Source organism: Osmerus mordax, chromosome 2, assembly GCF_038355195.1.
Source record: "Osmerus mordax isolate fOsmMor3 chromosome 2, fOsmMor3.pri, whole genome shotgun sequence".
Classification (NCBI taxonomy): domain Eukaryota; kingdom Metazoa; phylum Chordata; class Actinopteri; order Osmeriformes; family Osmeridae; genus Osmerus; species Osmerus mordax.
The window spans coordinates 3646790-3670382 of record NC_090051.1 but is presented as its reverse complement, the minus strand read 5'-3'; the positions used below and the strand labels follow the sequence as shown (position 1 = coordinate 3670382).

The 23593-nt window shown below is 51.9% G+C and overlaps 1 protein-coding gene across 1 annotated transcript; it reads left to right on the top strand.

Annotated features, from left to right (window-relative positions):
- Positions 1 to 23468, top strand: pde11a (phosphodiesterase 11a; the record flags this gene model as incomplete). Its single annotated transcript, XM_067254013.1, has 15 exons — positions 1 to 24; positions 620 to 695; positions 1988 to 2055; positions 2131 to 2223; positions 6102 to 6152; positions 8292 to 8438; positions 8716 to 8823; positions 11084 to 11193; positions 12590 to 12680; positions 15254 to 15354; positions 15541 to 15618; positions 15812 to 15875; positions 15996 to 16070; positions 17312 to 17395; positions 23094 to 23468. Coding segments are annotated over 15 exons (1545 nt in total), but the record flags the coding sequence as incomplete, so codon positions are not given.
- Positions 23469 to 23593: the final 125 nt, after the last annotated feature.

Here is a 23593-nt window from a genome sequence, read left to right as displayed (position 1 = left end):
CAAGACCCGCGCTTCGACGCTGAGGTAAGACACCCGGCGCTCTCCAACATCCACGTGTCTCGCCAGGGCTGACGTCCACGCTCCAACTGATCCGTTGAGCCCAGCTTGGTGACAGAGCGAGAATATGCCACCTTTTATCACGGAGCCCTGTCACGTGACCACGAGTTATGTCATGTCCCTTTGATATGGTGTTGTCATTATTCTCTCAGATATCGTATGGTCTCCCTCTCCCTCTCCCTTCCGTTGTGGTTCTTCACCCAATAATGGCTGATAAAACACATCTACAGTGATGTTGCTCACGTTGCTATTGAGAATTCTATTAGAGGTGACGCATGTATGCATAGTTGATAGAGCAGCAACTGAAATAGAATGCGGCTGCATAGTTTATACTGATGCAGCCGTCTCTGTACGGTGCGGTATCACGGCATGTGATGCAGACATGGAAACCTATGTTATTTACTGTAACGTCTTCTTTCTGTCTCCCCCATCCCTCCCCTCCACCTCCCCGACCTCCCATCCCTCCCCCACCCCACTATCCTCATGTCTCCTCATGTCTCCCCTCTACCCTCCATCCCTCCCCTCCACCTCCCCTCCCTCCCCCCCACCTCTCTGGATGCAGGCAGACCAGTTTTCAGGCTTCCACATCCGCTCTGTGCTGTGTGTTCCTATCTGGAACAGCAACCATCAGATCATCGGTAGGTTCCACATCGCGGCCTGCTCTGATAGCGAGCTGCTAGCTGCTAGCTGGCTGCTAGCTGGCTGCTCCCTGATAGCTGCTGCTCCCTGCTAGCTGCTGCTCCCTGATAGCCTAGATGAGTCCCCCCCCCCCATGCTGCAGGAGTGATGTGTTAAAAGGCAGTCTGCACAGTTAGCTCAAAGGTAACATTTAGAGAAAATTAGGTACAAGTGGTGTGATTAAAGCCCAGACATGCTATTAGTCCTTTCACACAGAGAGAGGTTCCACTTCTGTGGCTGGGAAGCCCAGTGTGGTTCAGAACCCGCCCCGGGCCAACACCACACGGACACAGACTGATAAATCATTGATCTCCTGCCTGCTGTTGGTGCTGGATATTGCACGCAGCGCTAGCAGCTCCACTCCGGCCCTCTGAGATCCGGCTAGGGAAGTCATTAATTTTGTTGGAGCGCAAAGTGATCAGCATGGTCGCTCCGGACAACACTGACAGACGCAGGGCTCTCAAGTGTCACAGGTTCGCCGTGAGACTCACGCATTTCTGCCATTTCTCACGCTGAGAAATAAGGGATAACTTGTCTTCCCCCTCCGTCAGCCCGAATATTTTTACCAAAATGTTGACAGGTATGGTAATCTCACGCCAAACTTTTGATAAAACTTAAAAGCCCGGGAAGGTTTGTGGGGGGCAGGGGGTGGAATTGAAGCCTGCTTTGGTGGTGGGCTGGGGGTCGAGCAGCCTTGAAACAGACCGTAACCCTTCCTGTGCCAGTCCTGCCACATTCAGCCATCCAGTCACTGGTTACAGAGAGCTCCTTGACTGTCGCAAAAAACATGTTCTAGTTCACCCCAAATAACATCCCTTCCACATGGTGGATTGTTCTGGTTTCTAGAGTGTGCGTAGGCAGTGCATCAGAGCCTCGTTCATGGAAGCTTTGATGGGCTGGAGTGGAGAGGCGGCGATATAGTTCCCCCTGAGGCTGTTCTCTTGAGTTTCTACTAGTTAGCATAACGTGTCTGTGATGATAACAGGAACTCTCTATCAATTAGCAATTAGCTTTATCAGCAAAGTCCTGGAAAATATGTAGATAAACTACTATGGAGAGGAGCTTAGCTCCCTGTTCCTGCTCGAGTGCAGCCAGACCAGGGGCCAGGTGAAAGAGGAGCTTCTTAAACTCAGCTTATTGCTGATGTCTGTTACTGTAGTTAGGATATAACTTGTTTTCACAAGAGAGCAGATATTAAAATGACTGAACAACACTGAAACCCTGTTTGTGTGCGTGCTTGTTGGGTGTGTAGGAGTCGCCCAGGTCCTGAACAGGCTGGATGGGAAACCCTTTGATGACGCCGACCAGAGGCTCTTTGAGGTAACATTCTTGCCTCTTATCTTATCAAGTTGTAACCTGTCACCGCCTCAGCCCTGTGTGTCACTGTCTCTGCAGGCGTTCGTGATCTTCTGCGGTCTGGGCATCAACAACACCATCATGTACGACCAGGTGAAGAAGTCCTGGGCCAAGCAGTCTGTGGCCCTGGATGTAAGAACATCACTCTCCATTTGCTAATTATCCTATATTACCTTGTTTTTTTTCCAGGTGAAATGATTCCTTGAGATCTTTCCAAAAATAAACCCAATTTTAAACAGGCATTAACTCGCTGAAGTATGTGTTTCGGTATGTTTTTAATTCTCAAATTGTGCTTCAATGCTGTTAAATGGAGCATGCTGTTTGGAAAAGGATTAATTCTGTTTAGCCGGCTCTTACTGGTTCTTAATGGGGTTTTCAGTGTTGATGATGTGTGTAGCTGCAGTAGTGTTGTGTGGTGGTGTGTAGCTGCAGTAGTGTTGTGTGGTGGTGTGTAGCTGCAGTAATGTTGTGTGGTGGTGTGTAGCTGCAGTAGTGTTGTGTGGTGGTGGTGTGTAGCTGCAGTAGTGTTGTGTGGTGGTGTGTAGCTGCAGTAGTGTTGTGTGGTGGTGTGTAGCTGCAGTAGTGTTGTGTGGTGGTGGTGTGTAGCTGCAGTAGTGTTGTGTGGTGGTGGTGTGTAGCTGCAGTAGTGTTGTGTTGTGGTGGTGTGTAGCTGCAGTAGTGTTGTGTGATGGTGTGTAGCTGCAGTAGTGTTGTGTGGTGGTGTGTAGCTGCAGTAGTGTTGTGTGGTGGTGTGTAGCTGCAGTAGTGTTGTGTGGTGGTGTGTAGCTGCAGTAATGTTGTGTGGTGGTGTGTAGCTGCAGTAGTGTTGTGTGGTGGTGGTGTGTAGCTGCAGTAGTGTTGTGTGGTGGTGTGTAGCTGCAGTAGTGTTGTGTGGTGGTGGTGTGTAGCTGCAGTAGTGTTGTGTGGTGGTGTGTAGCTGCAGTAGTGTTGTGTGGTGGTGTGTAGCTGCAGTAGTGTTGTGTGGTGGTGGTGTGTAGCTGCAGTAGTGTTGTGTGGTGGTGTGTAGCTGCAGTAGTGATGTGTGGTGGTGTGTAGCTGCAGTAGTGTTGTGTGGTGGTGTGTAGCTGCAGTAGTGTTGTGTGGTGGTGTGTAGCTGCAGTAATGTTGTGTGGTGGTGTGTAGCTGCAGTAGTGTTGTGTGGCGGTGTGTAGCTGCAGTAGTGTTGTGTGGTGGTGGTGTGTAGCTGCAGTAGTGTTGTGTGGTGGTGTGTAGCTGCAGTAGTGATGTGTGGTGGTGTGTAGCTGCAGTAGTGTTGTGTGGTGGTGTGTAGCTGCAGTAGTGTTGTGTGGTGGTGGTGTGTAGCTGCAGTAGTGTTGTGTGGTGGTGTGTAGCTGCAGTAGTGTTGTGTGGTGGTGTGTAGCTGCAGTAGTGTTGTGTGGTGGTGGTGTGTAGCTGCAGTAGTGTTGTGTGGTGGTGTGTAGCTACAGTAGTGTTGTATGGTGGTGTGTAGCTGCAGTAGTGTTGTGTGGTGGTGGTGTGTAGCTGCAGTAGTGTTGTGTGGTGGTGTGTAGCTGCAGTAATGTTGTGTGGTGGTGTGTAGCTGCAGTAGTGTTGTGTGATGGTGTGTAGCTGCAGTAGTGTTGTGTGGTGGTGGTGTGTAGCTGCAGTAGTGTTGTGTGGTGGTGTGTAGCTGCAGTAGTGTTGTGTGGTGGTGGTGTGTAGCTGCAGTAGTGTTGTGTGGTGGTGTGTAGCTGCAGTAGTGTTGTGTGGTGGTGTGTAGCTGCAGTAGTGTTGTGTTGTGGTGGTGTGTAGCTGCAGTAGTGTTGTGTGATGGTGTGTAGCTGCAGTAGTGTTGTGTGGTGGTGTGTAGCTGCAGTAGTGTTGTGTGGTGGTGGTGTGTAGCTGCAGTAGTGTTGTGTGGTGGTGTGTAGCTGCAGTAAGTGTTGTGTGGTGGTGGTGTGTAGCTGCAGTAGTGTTGTGTGGTGGTGTGTAGCTGCAGTAGTGTTGTGTGTGGTGGAAGGATGATGCCTACATTCAGAGGGCTGACTGCAGGCTGCCCAGGCTGACTCAGACAGGGTGATGACCCCATCTGAAACTCTCCCACGCTATCTCCTCCTCTCCCTCTCTCTCTCTTTTCTCTCCTCTATCTCTCTCTTCTCTCTCTCCATTTCCATCCCCCCTCCTCCCTTGATGCTGGTCTATTGTCATATCTGACGCTCTGTCCAGACACATCACCACATCGTCTGGTTTCGCACAGTTCAACGCTGTGTTTGACGGAACATGGCTCCATCAGGTAGCGGTGTTCCTATCCAGAGTCCATGTACCACAGAGTCTGCACTGACTATCAAATTCTGCAGGGTCAGGGCTGTGCAGGGTCGGGGCTGTGCAGGGTCGGGGCTGTGCAGGGTCGGGGCTGTGCAGGGTCGGGGCTGTGCAGAGTCAGGGCTGTGCAGGGTCAGGGCTGTGCAGAGTCACGGCTGTGCAGGGTCGGGGCTGTGCATGGTCGGGGCTGTGCGGGGTCGGGGCTGTGCAGGGTCAGGGCTGTGCAGAGTCAGGGCTGTGCAGGGTCAGGGCTGTGCATGGTCGGGGGCTGTGCATGGTCGGGGCTGTGCGGGGTCGGGGCTGTGCAGGGTCGGGGCCAGGCCTGGGATCAGGCCCGGAGTGGCCATCGGGAGAATGGGGGGAATTCCCGGTGGGCCGCTCTGCCCGCTCATAAATTGGGCCGGCAGATCGCCTGCTTTCTCTTTGTTTTTTCACACACCGAATAAAACGTGTGTTAAGTTTGTTAAGTTACTGTGTGACTGATAAGTAAGCTAAAAGGCTACACTAGGTTTTATTCTAAATAAATGCATGATCAGACCGTTGTGCTGCCTTCGGGTCACATGACCCAAAGGTTCATAACGAACCATCGTTGTGTTTACCAAATTTTACCCAATACAAAAACAATACAAATATTTTTCTTTTAACCTTCGCAATGTGGGGGGTCTGGACAGCCCAACGGTTAAAAGAAAATGCTTCACTTTGTTTTTGTATGCGGTAAAGTTGTCGCAATACGATGGTGGGTCACAATGAGATAAGATAACACAAGGGTTAAAAAGTGCAGTTTTCAGTTGTCGCGCATGCTCTCTTTCTCAAACAGTAGCGCGCGTACCAAGGTTGTTGCCATGGAGACAACCCTAAACCATCATTTATTGTTGTGGAGGGAGTTAGCAAGATTAAGCTGATGCGAAAATAATACAATGGATGGGAAAAAGATGCCAGGAGAAACTGAAAAAGCCAGGTAAAAAAAGTCTGTGACCTGCAACGGTGGGAAAAATATGTTTTCTCAAAAGCCCCGAATCTTTCAGGTAAAAAATTGGGTTGTAATTTCCGGCAAATATATAAGTCGCTCTGGATAAGAGCGTCTGCTAAATGACTAAATGCAAATAGGCTAACAATATGAGTCCAACGTAATGTTTATATCTCTATTACATAAAGCTCGAAAAACTATTTTGCACTGAAATGAATGCAAAAAATCTCATTCATGTGAAGTTCCGATTTCACCTCACATCAAACCCTTGACTAGGTGCTAGGTTCGAGTTAAGCCTCGAATGTTTACAACGTATGGCTCAGCCCCTGGTGGGGGTGGGCTGGTTTTGGCCATTACACTTTCGGGCTGAAAATGGGTTCACTCCGGCCCTGGTCAGGGCTGTGCGGGGTCAGGGCTGTGCGGGGTCAGGGCTGTGCCGGGTCAGGGCTGTGCCCTGGTGGGAGTCGGGGTATGGAAGGAGCTAGCATGTAGGTACATTGCCCCCGGCAGCACTGTATAAACATGAGAGCTCTTTATCGAATACAGAACTGCAAGGAAGTGCACCTTATCGCTACCAAGGAGATGACCGACGCAAAGAGTAAGGGGTCACGCGTTGGTCTCTGCGGACTTCTAGAGCCCTGTAGAAGATTTGGGTTAATCTTGCACCGTGACCATAACGATGTACGACTGTGAACCTGTGGGGTGATTATGTTTTGATAACGAAGCCATGCCCCGTGTCAAACCTGTTGTTTTCTTGCAGGTGCTGTCATACCACGCAACATGTTCCAAGACCGAGGTTGATAAGTTCAAGGTAAGGGCGCTCCCCTTCGTTTACATGAATGATCAGAATCATAAGGGAACATAAACTAGAAGATTTTAATATAATTTCAAGCTCCTTAAAAGAACATCTAATCCTTAATGGTGTGTGGCATGTGAGGGTTGAGATCATATGAATTCTCCTGTGAAACCCTCCGCATATAGCTCCTTTACATGCAGATACAGTAGGTTGGCATTTTAATGACCTCTTCACAGAGATAATCTTGTATCTTGAGGAGGTTTAATGTCAGATTTAAACCATTTATTTCCATTTTAATGAGACTTATGGATAATACGTGCATGGATAAATGCTTTATTGTGCAGCAGTACTAAAACATAGGCGCTTGAAAAGAACTTACATTTCATGGCCCAAGGTAAAAGGTATTCATTTAGGTCAACGTGTGAGTGTGTGTTATCCTGGTCGACCTTCAATGGAGATATGTTTCAAAATGAATCATTTGCACCCACAACCTTCAGTTGTATAAGAATAAAAATAATTAATTGCAGCATACAGCAGGAATAGATTGATAGCTTGCCTGCGAGACCTCCTTTTCCGATTGCTTCGATGCGCTGGTGCTTGCTGAGAGCAGTTCTACGGGTCAGGGATTGGAGAATATTCCTTGAGGCCCCAGATGAAATGACTAATTGGGATATTTGAAATGGATTTGTTCAATCAATATCCAATCATTTTCATTGCATTATTTATGCCATTGAGACGAAAACGCTCTTTGAGAACCGAAAGGCAGAGAGGAACCAACCCTCCCTCTCATTTCACAATGTGTGTCTACGATCTGTGAACTGTGTTTTCAAGCACATTGATGTAGGGTTCTCCCCCGCGGCCATCAGCACAAGGTGCTGCAGTATGAGTGTGTGCGCGTGCGTGTGTGTGTGCCTGTGTGTGTGTGTGTGTGTGTGTGTGCGCGTGTGTGTGCGCGTGTGTGCGCATGTGTGTGTGTGTGTGCGTGTGTGTGCATGTGTGTGTGTGCGCGTGCGTGTGTGCGCGTGCGTGTGTGTGCGTGTGATCTCCCGGCCCCCTCCTCCAGAGTGATGTCACACCCACTCTTGCTCGCTCCATGCCTCCACCTCTTTCCTAACTGTCCAACATATGGAGCTGAGGTAAACACACACTACCAGGACTCCACTCGGTTGTAAATGTCACCAGCAACAGCCTTGCCTACTGTTCACTACCCACAACGCTGAAATGACAGAAACGTACCTTTTGACCTGAAAGACAATTCGGAGAAAAAGTGGCTTTTTTCTGTGTGTGTGTCGGGTGGAGGTGGCAGGTCTGTGTGTGTGTGTGTGTGTGTCGGGTGGAGGTGGCAGGTCTGTGTGTGTGTGTGTGTGTGTCGGGTGGAGGTGGCAGCTCTGTGTGTGTGTGTGTGTGTGTCGGGTGGAGGTGGCAGGTCTGTGTGTGTGTGTTGGGTGGAGGTGGCAGGTCTGTGTGTGTGTGTGGGTGTGTGTGTCGGTAGCGCGTGTACACAGTGTCCCCTGAAAGCCAGCCGTACCTGCTCACAGATCAGAGAGGAACAGGGAATCTGTCACGTAACACGGTGCCCTCATTAGAGGGGAAAGGCTAGCGTCTGTGCAAGCTTCTCCAACCAGCAGCGCCACAGTCTGGAAGTCTAAAGGACAGGAGGATTTCTCCGGTCTGTCTGATGGAACCTCTTGAATGCTCGTTAGAACATTCCCAAGATGGAGGGCCATGTTCATATCAGAAGCAGGAATCAAGCCGGTTTTAGGAATCTTTGGAGTGTTTCAAAATGTTAGGGGTTAAAAATAGGATCCAGTGACTGCAACTGCAATTTGTCAATGAGCTCAGAGAGAAATACACAGTCTGTTCCTCGGCTGATGTCGGCTCATTAATGTGAACCCTTTCAGAAGGAGCCTTAATTAGTGTGTTTATGTATTTTCAGTATCTTAAAATGGCATGTTCTCCTTTCACCTCTCTCTCTCTCTCTCTCTCTCTCTCTCTCTCTCTCTCTCTCTCTCTCTCTCTCTCTCTCTCTCTCTCTCTCTCTCTCTCTCTGTCTTTTTGTGTCTCTCTCCTTTTCCCTCACACACACACACTCACACACACCCAGACACACACACCTCCTCTCTGACACCCTCTCTTCCCGCTCTCTCTCCACAGGCTGCCAACATCCCCCTGGTGTGTGAGCTGGGCATTGACCAGCTGTCGTTTGACGACTTCTCCCTGGACGTGGACGCCATGGTCACGGCAGCCCTGAGGATGTTCATGGAGCTGGGCATGGTGCAGAAGTTCAAGATCGACTACGAGGTGAGAGGAGCCGCCCTCTCTATCCTCTCCCCACTCCTCCTGTGGCACAGTCGGAGTGCTATTACTGTACCCTGCTGGACTTTCGACATGCGCTGTGCGTCGCTTTGAACAAAAAGCAACCGCTAAGTGACAAAACAATGTATGTAGATGTGAAGTATAGAATTGCTCATGATATGTAGACCGTCACAAGAGTCACAAGAGCTCAGGTGCATTTGTTTTCAAGCCCGGCTTAGCAGCTGGTCTGTGTGTGTGTGTGTGTGTGTGTGTGCGTGTCTAGACGCTCTGCAGGTGGCTGTTGACCGTGAGGAAGAACTACCGCATGGTGCTCTACCACAACTGGAGGCACGCCTTCAACGTCTGCCAGTGCATGTTCGCCATGCTGACCGTGAGTACAGAACACACACATAGTAGAGGCAGGGGCAGGGTGGTAGAGGCAGGGGGGGTGCAGAGGCAGGGTGGTAGAGGCAGAGGCAGGGTGGTAGAGGCAGGGGCAGGGTGGTAGAGGCAGGGGGAGGCTGGTAGAGGCAGGGGGAGGCTGGTAGAGGCAGGGGAGGGTGGAAGAGGCAGGGGGAGGCTGGTAGAGGCAGGGGCAGGGTGGTAGAGGCAGGGGGAGGCTGGTAGAGGTAGGGGCAGGGTGGTAGAGGCAGGGGGAGGCTGGTAGAGGCAGGGGAGGGTGGTAGAGGCAGGGGCAGGGTGGTAGAGGCAGGGGCAGGGTGGTAGAGGCAGGGGGAGGCTGTTAGAGGCAGGGGGAGGCTGGTAGAGGCAGGGGCAGGGTGGTAGAGGCAGGGGGAGTCTGGTAGAGGCAGGGGAGGGTGGTAGAGGCAGGGGGAGGCTGGTAGAGGCAGGGGAGGGTGGTAGAGGCAGGGGGAGGCTGGTAGAGGCAGGGGAGGCTGGTAGAGGCAGGGGCAGGGTGGTAGAGGCAGGGGTAGGCTGGTAGAGGCAGGGGCAGGGTGGTGGAGGCTGGTAGAGGCAGGGGAGGCTGGTAGATGCAGGGGAGGGTGGTAAAGGCAGGGGGAGGCTGGTAGAGGCAGGGGCAGGGTGGTAGAGGCAGGGGGAGGCTGGTAGAGGCAGGGGAGGCTGGTAGAGGCGGGGGAGGCTGGTAGAGGTAGGGGCAGGGTGGTAGATGCAGGGGGAGGCTGGTAGAGGCAGGGGGAGGCTGGTAGAGGCAGGGGAGGCTGGTAGAGGTAGGGGCAGGGTGGTAGAGGCAGGGGGAGGCTGGTAGAGGCAGGGGGAGGCTGGTAGAGGCAGGGGCAGGCTGGTAGAGGCAGGGGAGGGTGGTAGAGGCAGGGGTCTGGAAAGGAGTATGGACGACACACAGCCACCGCTCCATAATAGCTTAAGAAGCACACGTCCTACCACAGTACAGCAGCGATCTGAGGCAGGTGTCTCCATCTAGTTTATACTTTGATTGTTCTGTTCTTGTTTTTTTCCCCTAATATATTTTTCATACTTCTCTATATTCCTTTGATTTCCCCTCCCCTTCTCCACAATCCCATGTTCTTCCCTGGCCTCTGTCAGGGCCTCTCTGAGAGCCTGGTGTCTGACTGACTAGACAAACACTCATGCAGGGTTAGGGTGTCTGTTTCAGAGAAGACTCCAGAGATCCGCTTCATGCAGTTACAGAAGCCTTTTACTCTATCAGGACCTGGGGGCAATTATACACACATATACACACACACATACGCAGATATACACACATACGCAGATATACACACACACTCATATACACACAGACACACATACGCAGATATACACACTCACACTCACACACACGCTCACACACACGCACGTGCACTCTACTTCATCTAATCAACCGCAGTGTGTTGTGCATGGTTCCCCATTTGAAGGGATTATTGGCGGGAGGGAAATGGAACAGTTGTTTGTAAGCTCTCCGGAGCCCGTGGGCTCTCCTGCGAGGTGTTTTAATGAGGAGGTGTTTAATGAGTGTCTCAGACCTGTGCTCGACCAGCTGTTATTCCCCCAGCGACCTGCAGGGGGCCACGGCTGAGCGCTGCCAGGCCAGTGATGAATCACTCTCTGGCTGCTGATGCTGCCAACCTGCTGTACTCACACACAGGGCTAATGAGGATGTGCTGGGGCACCTAGCTAGGGTTAGCTAGGGTTAGCTAGGGTTAGGGTTAGCTAGGGTTAGCTAGGGTTAGCTAGGGTTAGGGTTAGCTAGGGTTAGGGTTAGCTAGGGTTAGCTAGGGTTAGCTAGTGTTAGGGTTAGCTAGGGTTAGGGTTAGCTAGGATTAGGGTTAGCTAGGGTTAGCTAGGGTTAGGGTTAGCTAGGGTTAGGGTTAGTTAGGGTTAGGGTTAGATAGGGTTAGGGTTAGCTAGGCTACCTCTACTGTCTGGATTTGTTGCCGTGCTCAACACACTCACACACACTCACACACACACACACTCACTCACTCACTCACACACACGTTGAAGTCTGGTGCACCTAATGTGCTCACTCAATGTGTTTTCCCTGTGTGACATCATCTTGTCTGTGGGTGTGTGTGGTTGTTGTGTGTGTGTGTGCATGTGGGTGTGTGTGTTTATGGTTGTTGTGTGTATGTGCCTGTGTGTGTGTGTGTGTGTGTGTGTGTGTGTGTGTGTGTGTGTGTGTGTGTGTGTGTGTGTGTGTGTGTGTGTGTCAGACGGCGGGCTTCCAGGAGACCCTGACGGAGGTGGAGATCCTGGCCCTCATCGTGGGATGTGTCTGTCACGACCTCGACCACCGAGGAACTAACAACGCCTTCCAGGCCAAGTGGGTCCTGCTGCAGACACACTGACACACTGCTGCAGACACACTGACACACTGCTGCAGACACACTGACACACTGCTGCAGACACACTGACACTGCAGAGACACTGACACACTGCTGCAGACACACTGACACACTGCTGCAGACACACTGACACACTGCTGCAGACACACTGACACACTGCTGCAGACACACTGACACTGCAGAGACACTGACACACTGCTGCAGACACACTGACACACTGCTGCAGACACACTGACACTGCAGAGACACTGACACACTGCTGCAGACACACTGACACACTGCTGCAGACACACTGACACACTGCTGCAGACACACTGACACACTGCTGCAGAGACACTGACACACTGCTGCAGACACACTGACACACTGCTGCAGACACACTGACACACTGCTGCAGAGACACTGACACACTGCTGCAGAGACACTGACACACTGCTGCAGACACACTGACACACTGCTGCAGACACACTGACACAGCAGAGGAAGAGGCACACACACCACACACACCACACACACACCACACACACACACCACACACACACACACACACACACCACACGCACACACACACACACACACCACACACATCACACACACCGCACACACACACACACACGCACACACACCACACACATGCACGGACACACATAACACACATAAGCACAAAAATCTGACATCCACAATCACTGAACACAGGCTTACAAATACATAGCAGACACAGCACGTGCAGTGTGCGCTGCAGAGGTAGACAGACGTACACAGATGCTGGTTTCACCCATGGTGTATCATCCCAGCTCCAGTCAGGATCCCAGGCAAGGAGCTAGTTGCATAAGACTTATGTAAGACTGTCTGACAGAGAAGCAGTAAACCTGGCGTCTCCTCTAGAACCCTAACCCTCTGCAGTTAGAACAGTGGGTACAACTGCTGCTAAATCAGTCTGGGTTAGTTCTGCTGATATTCCCACACACATGCATGCACACACCCCATTAACACAGACATACACACAGGTGCACACGCTAACACACACACATACACACAGGTGCACACACTAACACTCACACACACATACACGCGGGGTACACATGGCTAGATAGACCTAAGATCATGTGTGTCTTCTAGGTGTGGATATCAGGTTAGGAATGCTGAGCATCACACTGTTCCTTGCTGGATACAAACTGAACACGTTGGGAGTTATGAAAGAACAGGATTAGGATGTTTACAATGATTTATTGAGCAGGATTTGACTAGCAGCATCTAATGCCTGCTAAAGTGATGTAGTCTAAAGTAATGTTACATTTTTCTCTATTTGTATGAATGCCGGTGTGTGTGTGTGTGTGTGTGTGTGTGTGCATGTGGGTGTGTGTGTGTCCTCAGGACTGGATCAGCTCTATCTCTGCTCTACGGGACGTCTGCTACGCTGGAACACCACCACTTCAACCACGCTGTCATGATCCTGCAGAGTGAGGTGCTGCTCCATCACCTCCACCTTTACCTCCACCTCCATCACCTCCACCTTTACCTCCATCACCTCCACCTCCACCTTTACCTCCACCAGGGGAGACGCCAGAGAATTTTTAATGCAGGTGCTAAGGGGGTGCTAGATCATTGACAGGGGGAGCTGCGCAATTCTATATATTATATATAAATACTATCAGGGCCGCCTGGGCCAGAGTGGGACCCATTTTCAGCCCGGCAGTGTAATGGCCAGAGCCAGCCCATCCCCCATCAGGGGCCGAGCCTACGTTGAACAATCGGGGCTTAACCCGAACCTAGAACCTAGTCAAGGTTTTGATGCGAGGTGAAATCGGAACTTCACATGAATGCGAGCGCAATTTTTTGCATTAATTTCTGTGCAAAATGGTTTTTTGAGCTTTCTGTAGGCTAATATAAATATTTCGTTGGACTCATATTGTAATATTTTTGGGGGTGCTATCAGGGTGCTTTAGTCTTTCTTGGGGGTGCTGAAGCACCTGCTAGCCCCTCCCTAGCGCCGCCCATGACCTCCACCTCCATCACCTCCACCTTTACCTCCACCTCCATCACCTCCACCTTTACCTCCATCACTTCCACCTTTACCTCCATCACCTCCACCTTTACCTCCACCTCCATCACCTCCACCTTTACATCCACCTCCATCACCTCCACCTTTACCTCCATCACCTCCACCTTTACCTCCACCTCCATCACCTCCACCTTTACCTCCACCTCCATCACCTCCACCTTTACTTCCACCTCCATCACCTCCACCTTTACCTCCACCTCCATCACCTACACCTTTAGCTCCACCTCCATCACCTCCACCTTTACCTCCATCACCTTTACCTCCACCTCCATCACCTACACCTTTACCTCCACCTCCATCACCTACACCTTTACCTCCACCTCCATCACCTCCACCTTTACCTCCACCTCCATCACCTCCACCTTTACCTCCACCTCCATCACCTACACCTCCATCACCTCCACCTCCATCACCTACACCATCTCCTCCATCACCTACACCATCTCCTCCACCATCCCCTCCTCCGGAGGCCTCATCAGGTCTCACCACCAGAACACACACTTTCCCACAAACATGGCCGCACTTACTGTCTTTCTCTCTGACAACCGAGGAGATGAAAAAGGAGGCCGTGACCTCAAATCGATGTGATTTGGGAACTGATAGAGTTGCTGGTGATTGGTTGAGAGAGATGTTTTACCAGGCGACCGGGTTTGTGTGCTAATTAAAGGCGTTTGAGGGAGCAGTGGAGATGAGCCAGGCTCCATCAGCTTCATGATCACGGAGCTGATGACACAGTGAGCAGTCAAACGTTTGCTTGGAATACCAGAATGGATTCTGTTGATGGTGGATGAGTTCCCATAGTCTGCATTAGCATATAAATGAAAAGTGTTGCTAATCCGAGGGGGAAAGCGAGCTCACAGATTGAGTCCACCTACGAGCAGGATGGGCTCATTATCACGGACCCTTCCCACAATGCCACACTCCTTCCGGGCTTCTCCACTCCTCCTTCCCTTAAACTCTCCCCCATCCTCCTCTCCCCTGTTCCTCTAGAGACACCTGAGGACTCTGCCCATGTCCTAGTGGTGCTGTTCATGCCGGGCCTGCGGGCTGGGAGAGGGAGCCAGAGAGCTCCGCTGAAACACCTCCACCCCCCTGTCCTCTGGACAGTCTCCCACCTCCACCCCCCTGTCCCCTGGACAGTCTCCCAGCTCCACCCCCCTGTCCCCTGGACAGCCTCCCAGCTCCACCCCCCTGTCCTCTGGACAGCCTCCCAGCTCCACCCCCCTGTCCCCTGGACAGCCTCCCAGCTCCACCCCCCTGCCCCCTGGACAGCCTCCCAGCTCCACCCCCCTGTCCCCTGGACAGCCTCCCAGCTCCACCCCCCTGTCCCCTGGACAGTCTCCCAGCTCCACCCCCCTGTCCCCTGGACAGTCTCCCAGCTCCACCCCCCTGTCCCCTGGACAGCCTCCCAGCTCCACCCCCCTGTCCTCTGGACAGCCTCCCAGCTCCACCCCCCTGTCCTCTGGACAGCCTCCCAGCTCCACCCCCCTGTCCTCTGGACAGCCTCCCAGCTCCACCCCCCTGTCCTCTGGACAGCCTCCCAGCTCCACCCCCCTGCCCACCAGCCAGGGCCGAGGTTCTCTCTCTGACCGGCTCGTAGAACACTCCAGACTTTTCTTTCTTCCAGGCCCAGACTGAACTGATGTTTGGACTCAAAAGTGTAGAATGTTTTTACGTCAAGGGGCCAAATACCCAGATCTGTGGGTGGTTCATCTGAAATCCCTCTGACTGGGTTTCCATAGACGCTTGCTGTTTGTCGCTTAAAATTTCGCAGCACACACACACACATGCGCACACAGTCATTCCCACTTCAGCACTGTCTGGTTGAGTTCCTTTCAGAGTCAAACAATGATGACATCTACACCAGCACTGACTTCTCCCAAGCAATGTCACGAGTTCTAAAATGGAAAGTGTATAATTCTTTTCTCTCATGCACATTTTAAACTGTGTGTATTTTTTTTTTTCTTTTTCTGCAGGGACATAACATATTCTCCAACCTGTCCTCCAGAGATTATGGAGACCTCATGCAGCTGCTGAAACAGTCCATCCTAGCCACAGATCTCACTCTGTACTTTGAGTACGTACCTTACTCTCCGCACCATACATAAGGTTCACTTCATGCATGAATTATTCATACCTTCTTATGTAACACGCCACAATCCATGTAGCTTTACATTGCCTAGTAACAGAGCATTCCTCTGGCCTATACCGCCCCCTTGTGCAGACACCCTGAATAAAGTAGGCCATTTTCCCTCTAATTCAGGAACAGGAACACATTCTTTGAGTTGGTCAGCAAAGGAGAGTACAACTGGAATGTCAAGACCCACAGAGACATGTGCAGGTAACTGTTCCCAAGCACGGAGGAGCCTCTGGATATTCAGTTCTATATGTCACTAAGATGAGAGAAGAGAGAATGTCTTTAACTGAACGCAGAGAGAATGTTGTGAACTGAGACAAGAGAGAAGGCTTTTGTTAACGGATCATTTCAGTGTTTCATTCCAGAAGTAACTCTAGGATGTTTCCCCTTCTCGTAGGTCCATGTTGATGACGGCGTGTGACCTCGGGGCTGTCACCAAGCCCTGGGACATATCCCGCAAGGTGACAAGGGCCGTGTTTCCCTCCGAAACGACCCCGCGTGAGAAATGTCGTCTCGCGGCCGCTCTGGGGCCGAACCCCCCTTCCGGTCTCACCTGCTGTCCTGTCCTGTGTCTCTCCTAGGTGGCAGAGCTGGTGACCAGCGAGTTCTTCGAGCAAGGGGACCGGGAGAGATCGGAGCTGAAGCTCACCCCGTCTGTGAGTACCTCGCCGCGCCTCGTCCCCTGACGTGGACGCCGTTGGTGTCCTCTGAACAGACGCTGAGCACATCAGATGTTGCGCCCCTTGTGCGCCCCCAGATCTTTCTAGGTGACGCTGGTTATTTGCGGAACAGGGACAGCCCTGAGGCCCCCGCATGGGTCACTAGTTACACAGAGCTTGCATCACACAGAGAGATGGGGGGGAGAGGGAGAGAGAGAGGGAGGGAGGGAGGGAGGGGGAGAGGAGAGAGAGAGAGGGAGGGAGGGAGGGAGGGAGGGAGGGAGGGGGAGAGGAGAGAGAGAGAGGGAGGGAGGGAGGGAGGGAGGGAGGGAGGGGGGGAGGGGGAGAGGGAGAGGAAGAGAGGGGAGAAAGAGAGGCGGGAAAGAGAGAGAGAAAGTGAAAGAGAGAGAAAGGGAAATGTAGAGAGAGATAGTGAGAGAGAGAAAGGGGGGGGGAGGTTGTTAGCTCGTACACACTCCTGCTGCTGAGCCTGGGGCGATGTTTGGGCCAGGGTTTAATCTGACAGCCTCGCGTCCTGGAATCCCCTGCTCACTAGAACCACTAGAACTAGAACCTCCACCAACACGTCCATAGGTGCACACAGGAATCCAGGACTGAAACCTCGGTTCAATTCCATTCAGCATCTGTAGTGTGTAACACCAGGCACATTCTCCACTAACAGACGACACGTGTCATAAGATAGGATTGTTACCTCTACCTATAGGACTGAAAAGCTATTTATTCAGGATGAAATGATGAGAGATTCCACGTCGACATCGTTTGTCTGCACTGTGAGACTATTTTTCCTTTCCTCAAAGAGAACCGCGGAACGTTCCGTGTGCGCTATCTGCACTTTGAAGACCAAACGCCGGCGCAGGTCGTTAGGGGCAACCGAGGAAGTGCTGCGTCTGTAATTACTGGCTGTTGACTAATCGTGCCTGGCCACATTGCCTCCCCTCTGAAGTAGCTAATGCAGTAGCCTAAGGTCCGCTGCCTGTGTCAAACCCTTTACCACAGAGTGAGTGGGTGTTGGGCTCCCAAGCTGTAGCCCAGTAACTGGATGTGAAGTGAAGTCTCTGTCGAGCTTCAGAGCCGTGGTGGCAGGGGAGAGCACAGGAGCTGGAATCGACTTGTTTGTGTCCAAAGTGAGGCCTGTCGGGCTGTTCTGCCGCTGCTGGTCTGTCCCTGCTGCGGGAGGGTTTCCTGTTTGACGACGTGAGACGGCGTTTGTCTTTCAGGCCATCTTCGATCGGAACCGGAAAGACGAGTTGCCGGGTCTTCAGCTGGAATGGATCGATGGGATCTGTGCTCCGCTGTATGAGGTAACCCTTCCTACCTCCTCTCCGCCTGTCTCCCTACACCCTCCCCCCCCTCCCCCACACACACCCTCTCCCAACTCCCTCCCCCACACACACCCTCTCCCAACTCCCCCCCCCCCACACACACCCACACACACCCTCTCCCAACTCCCTCCCCCACACACACCCTCTCCCAACTCCCCCCCCCCACACACACACACACACACCCTCTCCCAACTCCCCCCCCCCCACACACACCCTCTCCCAACTCCCCCCACACACACACACACACACACACCCTCTCCCAACTCCCCCCCACACACACACACACACACACACTCTCTCCCAACTCCCCCCCCCCACACACACACACACACTCTCTCCCTACACCCTCCCCCCCTCCCCCACACACACTCTCTCCCAACTCCCCCCCCCCCACACACACACACACTCTCTCCCAACTCCCCCCCCCCCCCCCACACACACACACTCTCTCCCAACTCCCCCCCACACACACACACACACACACTCTCTCCCAACTCCCCCCCCCCCCCACACACACACACTCTCTCCCAACTCCCCCCCCCACACACACACACACACACACACTCTCTCCCAACTCCCCCCCCCCACACACACACACTCTCTTCCAACTCCCCCCCCCCACACACACACACACACTCTCTCCCAACTCCCCCCCCCCACACACACACACACTCTCTCCCAACTCCCCCCCCCCCACACACACACACTCTCTCCCAACTCCCCCCCCCCACACACACACACACACTCTCTCCCAACTCCCCCCCACACACACACACTCTCTCCCAACTCCCCCCCCCACACACACACACACACTCTCTCCCAACTCCCCTCCCCCCCACACACACACACACACACTCCTCCCAACTCCCCCCCCCCACACACACACACACTCTCTCCCAACTCCCCCCCCACACACACACACACACACTCTCTCCCAACTCCCCCCCCCCACACACACACACACACTCTCTCCCAACTCCCCCCCCCCCACACACACACACACTCTCTCCCAACTCCCCCCCCGACACACACACACAATCTCCACCGACCTCACAGTGGAGAGAGCCTCTTCTCTCCTGCACCAGCGAGCACTGTTCTTCCACATTGTCCTCCCTGGTGACGCCAGCCGGGGGAGGAGTCACCCGCAGGCGTGGAACTCCAGACACGCCGCCCCGCAGAATCACAGTAGTGGCTTCTTTTTTTTACTCTGTGAAAGACCTCAAGGACATCTTCTGTCTGAATGAGAACACAAGAATGAGTCGACATTTCCTGGTGTGAGCAGAGCCGAGCCAAACTGCAGCTCAGCATGAAAGGAGTTCTGACGTCGGTGATGATGGAAACGAGACAAACGTAGCATGTAGCCTTTTGATTCAATGTCACTTTATTTCAGACACGCACGTCCATGTCAGTAGAGAAGAAAAGGAAGAGCTATTCAAGCACAAACAACGCAGATGTGAAGAAGATCATGGCATTTCACAAGTCCACAGTGATTACAGTAAAACACAGGCAGGCATTTTGTTCCAATCAATCAATCGATCAATATTGATTTATAGAGCACATTTAAAAACAACCATGGTTGACCAATGTGCTGTTCTAGAGGTGAAATAGCAGTCACAGGAAACAAAGCACACAACAATGGAGACATAGTAATAAAAATATTAAACAGTAGACTACACAATGATTAAGGAATATTACTAAAAGCCAAAGAGAATTAACAGGTCTTTAGAGCAGACTTGAAGGTGGAGATCAAAGGTGCTGGTCTGATGTACAAAGGTAGGCCATTTTCTTTTGTTCCAGTGTTTCCAAAAACAAGAAGAATACCTTGTGTCTTTTTGTGAAGGCTTATTTAAAGCTATTACGACTCCATTTTATGAATCCATCAGTCTTACATTTAAGTTCCTCAACTCAGCATGAAAGATGAGCCCTTACAAGCCACAAACATATGAACATTGTCCATCTTAGGAGCTGAAGCAAGATTCTGAATGCGTCATTAACTGCCACCTAAAGCTTTTCCATTTTCGCTTTACTATAACTACACCACGGGTGGGCTTTGCAGAGTACAGCGGCTTTAAAACATCCTCTGTACACATCGGAAATTAGCTTTCAAACATGTTGATGCACTGGCCCAGAAAGAAGACATGCACTGAATAGAGAGATTTAGGTGTGTGTGTGTGGGTGTGGGTGGGGGGGTGGGTGGGTGGGTGGGTGGGTGGGTGGGGGGTGGTTGTGTGTGTGTGGGGGTGGGTGGGGGGTGTGTGTGTGGGGGGGGGGTGGGTGGGTGTGTGTGTGTGTGGGGGGTGGGTGGGGGGTGTGTGTGTGTGTGGGGGGGGGGGGGGTGTGGGGGGGGGGTGGGTGGGTGTGTGGGGGGTGCGATGTTATGTGTGTGTGGGTGGGTGGGGGGTGCGATGTTATGTGTGTGTGTGTGTGTGTGTGTGTGTGTGGGTGGGTGGGGGGTGCGATGTTATGTGTGTGTGTGTGTGTGTGTGTGTGTGTGTGGGGGGTGCGATGTTGTGTGTGTGTGACGTTAAAGCTGACCTGGCCTGTGTGGGCGCGATGGAGGACTTCCTGAAGAGAACACGCCCACTCACAGACCACACAACTCGACCAGGAAAAGATACGACCGGAATTGTTAAAGTAGTTAACCCCAAAATATTCACCAACCATATTGCACTTCCCTCATCATTCATTTCCCGATGATTATTCTAAACTAGAAACAACAACACAATCAAACAACCAAAGCAGAAAAAAAAAAAACGTCATTGTGTGGGATGATTCCAGTTTTAACTTCAGAAGCAACAGTTGACTCGCGTTTATCTTTGAACACGCGGATTGCCTTTGTAGATGCGAAGGAACAAAGGTGTTTGGCTACTGCGCGGCTGTTTGTGTGTGTGTGTGCTGCCTCACTGCGCCATCGTCGTGCAAACGAGCCGTGCTTAGAGCACGCCAGTAGCATCCAGCTCAAGACCAGCGGCCTATTAGAGGCAGGCAGGGAGCGCGGGGAGAGCGTCGAGCAGGAAGTTCACAGGCTTCAGGTTGTGTCTGTGGGAGGGAGAGCGTCGAGCAGGAAGTTCACAGGCTTCAGGTTGTGTCTGTGGGAGGGAGAGCGTCGAGCAGGAAGTTCACAGGCTTCAGGTTGTGTCTGTGGGAGGGAGAGCGTCGAGGAGGAAGTTCACAGGCTTCAGGTTGTGTCTGTGGGAGGAAGAGCGTCGAGCAGGAAGTTCACAGGCTTCAGGTTGTGTCTGTGGGAGGGAGAGCGTCGAGGAGGAAGTTCACAGGCTTCAGGTTGTGTCTGTGGGAGGAAGAGAATCTCACGCATCTCCTTCTACCGGAGCTCGCTGGCTATTGTGTGGAATATTAATCCACCTTTATGCAACGTTCCGTCTTCAAAGGCCCCCCGAGATAACCAGATGTCTACCGCCTCCCCCACTGTCTCTCCGGAACAGCGATGCTGTCGAGGCACCAGGACTACAGCAGGGCTCTCTCTCCCTGGAGATACACACTGTAGACAGGGGAATGAGAGAGGGAGAGATGTCCACATGATCCTCTGTTGAAAATCCTCCTCTGTTAGCAGCTGAGCTGGGGAGACTAACCCAGGGATTAGGTTGATCAGAGAGAGACCGGATCATCGGGACTGCTGTGGTGACCACTGCTCTTTGTTGGCCTCACACATAACAGGGATACAATCCTCTCCAAATCCACATGCACTCATTATCCAGCAAGATTCACACTTCCTGTTATTGTAGCCATTAACCTTTAAATATTATGTTCGCCATGCGACGTTGTGGACACCAAGTCACGAGGTTACGGTTTGAAGCGTAAAATGGAACGCTCTCTCCAGAAATAATTATGCATTGCGTAGAAATGAGAGGCCATTACGACTCTTCAGAGTGTAGACGAGGAGGCTCGTGTTTTGAACTGTGCAGCTTCACCACACATGGTCTCCATCTTAGTGGCGTATCACAGTTGTTTTCATTGTGGCGCAGGTTTTTTGGAGTATGCCATTTGGAACACACGTGCCTCCGCTGTCCACCGCCTCTTGACGATAAACAACAAACTCTTTTGACTTTTTTTTTTTTAAGACAGTTTTGGCCAAGACAAAGATCGCCTAATTGCGCTGCTGTATATTCTCCATGCATACGCATGGAGAATATACAGTCAGTCAGACGGTAGCTTGACTGTGGAGAAGAAGCACCGAGAGTCCAGAGGACACTCGACACTCTGAACGTTTGCACAATCCACTGGCGATTTTAGACCCTTTTTAGGGGTGCGCAAGCATCCCAATTTCACCTCAGCACCCCTAAAAATAATAATTATTAAAAAAAAAACATATTATTGTTTATTATAATTTGATGCTGGTAGTTCATGAAGAAAGGGACATCCTTAGTTTTTTCATTCATTCAATATTTTGCATAATAATACATAAATGTATTAATTGTTATCCAGTGAAATTAGGGATTTATTACAGGCCTGCAAACTCCTCATCTTTAGGTGATTATTTTTTATTTTACCCGTGCTTCCCAACTTTACAACTGGCTCTGGAACCAATCGTCACACCTAATGCCTTAACCTCACAGCCAATCAGAGGCAGAGTGGGGAGAGGTTTACAGACCCATCTTACATCATCTAGTAGAAACAATTTTAAGACAATATTAAAAATGATGTCTATTGGATGTGTGTTAGCTTTACAGTAAGTGATGCTTTTGCCTTTAGCTTTTTAAAGTAGTTCAACACAGGTAATCCTGTTTGTTTAATTGTTTTTTATGATGTATGCTATACAAAAAATTTATTTATGTTTTACAAGAGCACAGATTCTACATAGATCTAGCCTCTTAATTTTGCTCTCAAAGTGCACCAGATTTATGCGTTTAAATCAAAAATGTAATAAATTTCCTTCCGGGGGAACATGCCCCTGGACCCCCCTAGAGGGTCGGGGGTTCCCTGTATCCTTCTCACCTTTTTTACCCCTGACCTGTTTGCATTCCTGTTATTAGCAAGGGGGTTTAGCACTTTTCCAAGGCACTGTATTCATGTCACATTCTCATTGGGGCTGAGCACCCCTAAAGGTCTGATCCTAGAATCGCCCCTGGCACAATCCCAGCTGAATTCCCAGTTTGGGCTTCGCTTTATTGACTGTGAGCGGGGGAGAAATGGAAGCAGTCTTGTTGAATGCCGTGGATTTCAGCTCAGGTGAAAAGCCTTTGTGCTGGGCTCTGCCAAGGGATGGGTGAGTGTTTCCATATGGAGAGGGACTGATGAAATGTTGGTTAATGACAGTGTCTTCCCTGGGAAACCCGAGGAAGCAGATACGGTTCACAGGGGCTTCAGGCGGTGTGGAGAAGCTCTCGTGTAGGGGGGGGGGTCGTTCATTAAAAGCCTGATGAAAGCGGTGACAGAGCTGCCCACTGTTCATCACACAATGTGGAGAGACAAGCGGCTCATTACAACCCAACAGGCTCTTTGTAATCTTAAAGTGGCAGGAGCCATTTTCTCGGAAAACCGTTCCATTCTTGTTTGTTTGCGTCAACCGCTTTTTTGTTTTATTAAAAAGGTTTTTTTGTGAATAAGGTGTTGTAGTCAGTGCCCCCCCCCACACACACACACACACACCACACACACAGACAGAATCCTGCCACCCTCACCCCTCTCTTCCAACCCCTAACTCCTGTCCTTCTTTCAGACTCTGGTGAAACTGAACCCAAAGCTCCAGCCAATGGTGGACATGATCCAAGCCAACAGAGCCAGATGGGAGGAGCTCAACAACGAGAGGCAGAGCGGCCAGAGCCCCTCCAGCCCCACAAGCCATTGCGGCAGCGACGCCACGGGAACCAGCGGCTGCCCCGCGGCCCCCCAAGGCTGCCCCGCGGCCCCCCACGGCTGCCCCGCGGCCCCCCAGGGCTGCCCCGCGGCCCCCCCACGGCTGCCCCGCGGCCCCCCACGGCTGCCCCCCCAGCCACGCGGGGACGGACGGCGACCCCCCCAAACCTGCCAGCTAGTCACCGCCCCCCCACTGGCCTCGCAGCTTCAGTGCTCTTCCACTCCACCTGCAGGCTAGGCAGTGCAGTGCAGCAGTGCATCTTGGGCTCTGCGCCTTGCTTTGGCCCCTCCGGAGCACGGGCTTGTGTAGACTTCAGACCCCCTGGGGGGGTCCCCTCCTGGGGGGGTCCCCTCCTGGGGGGG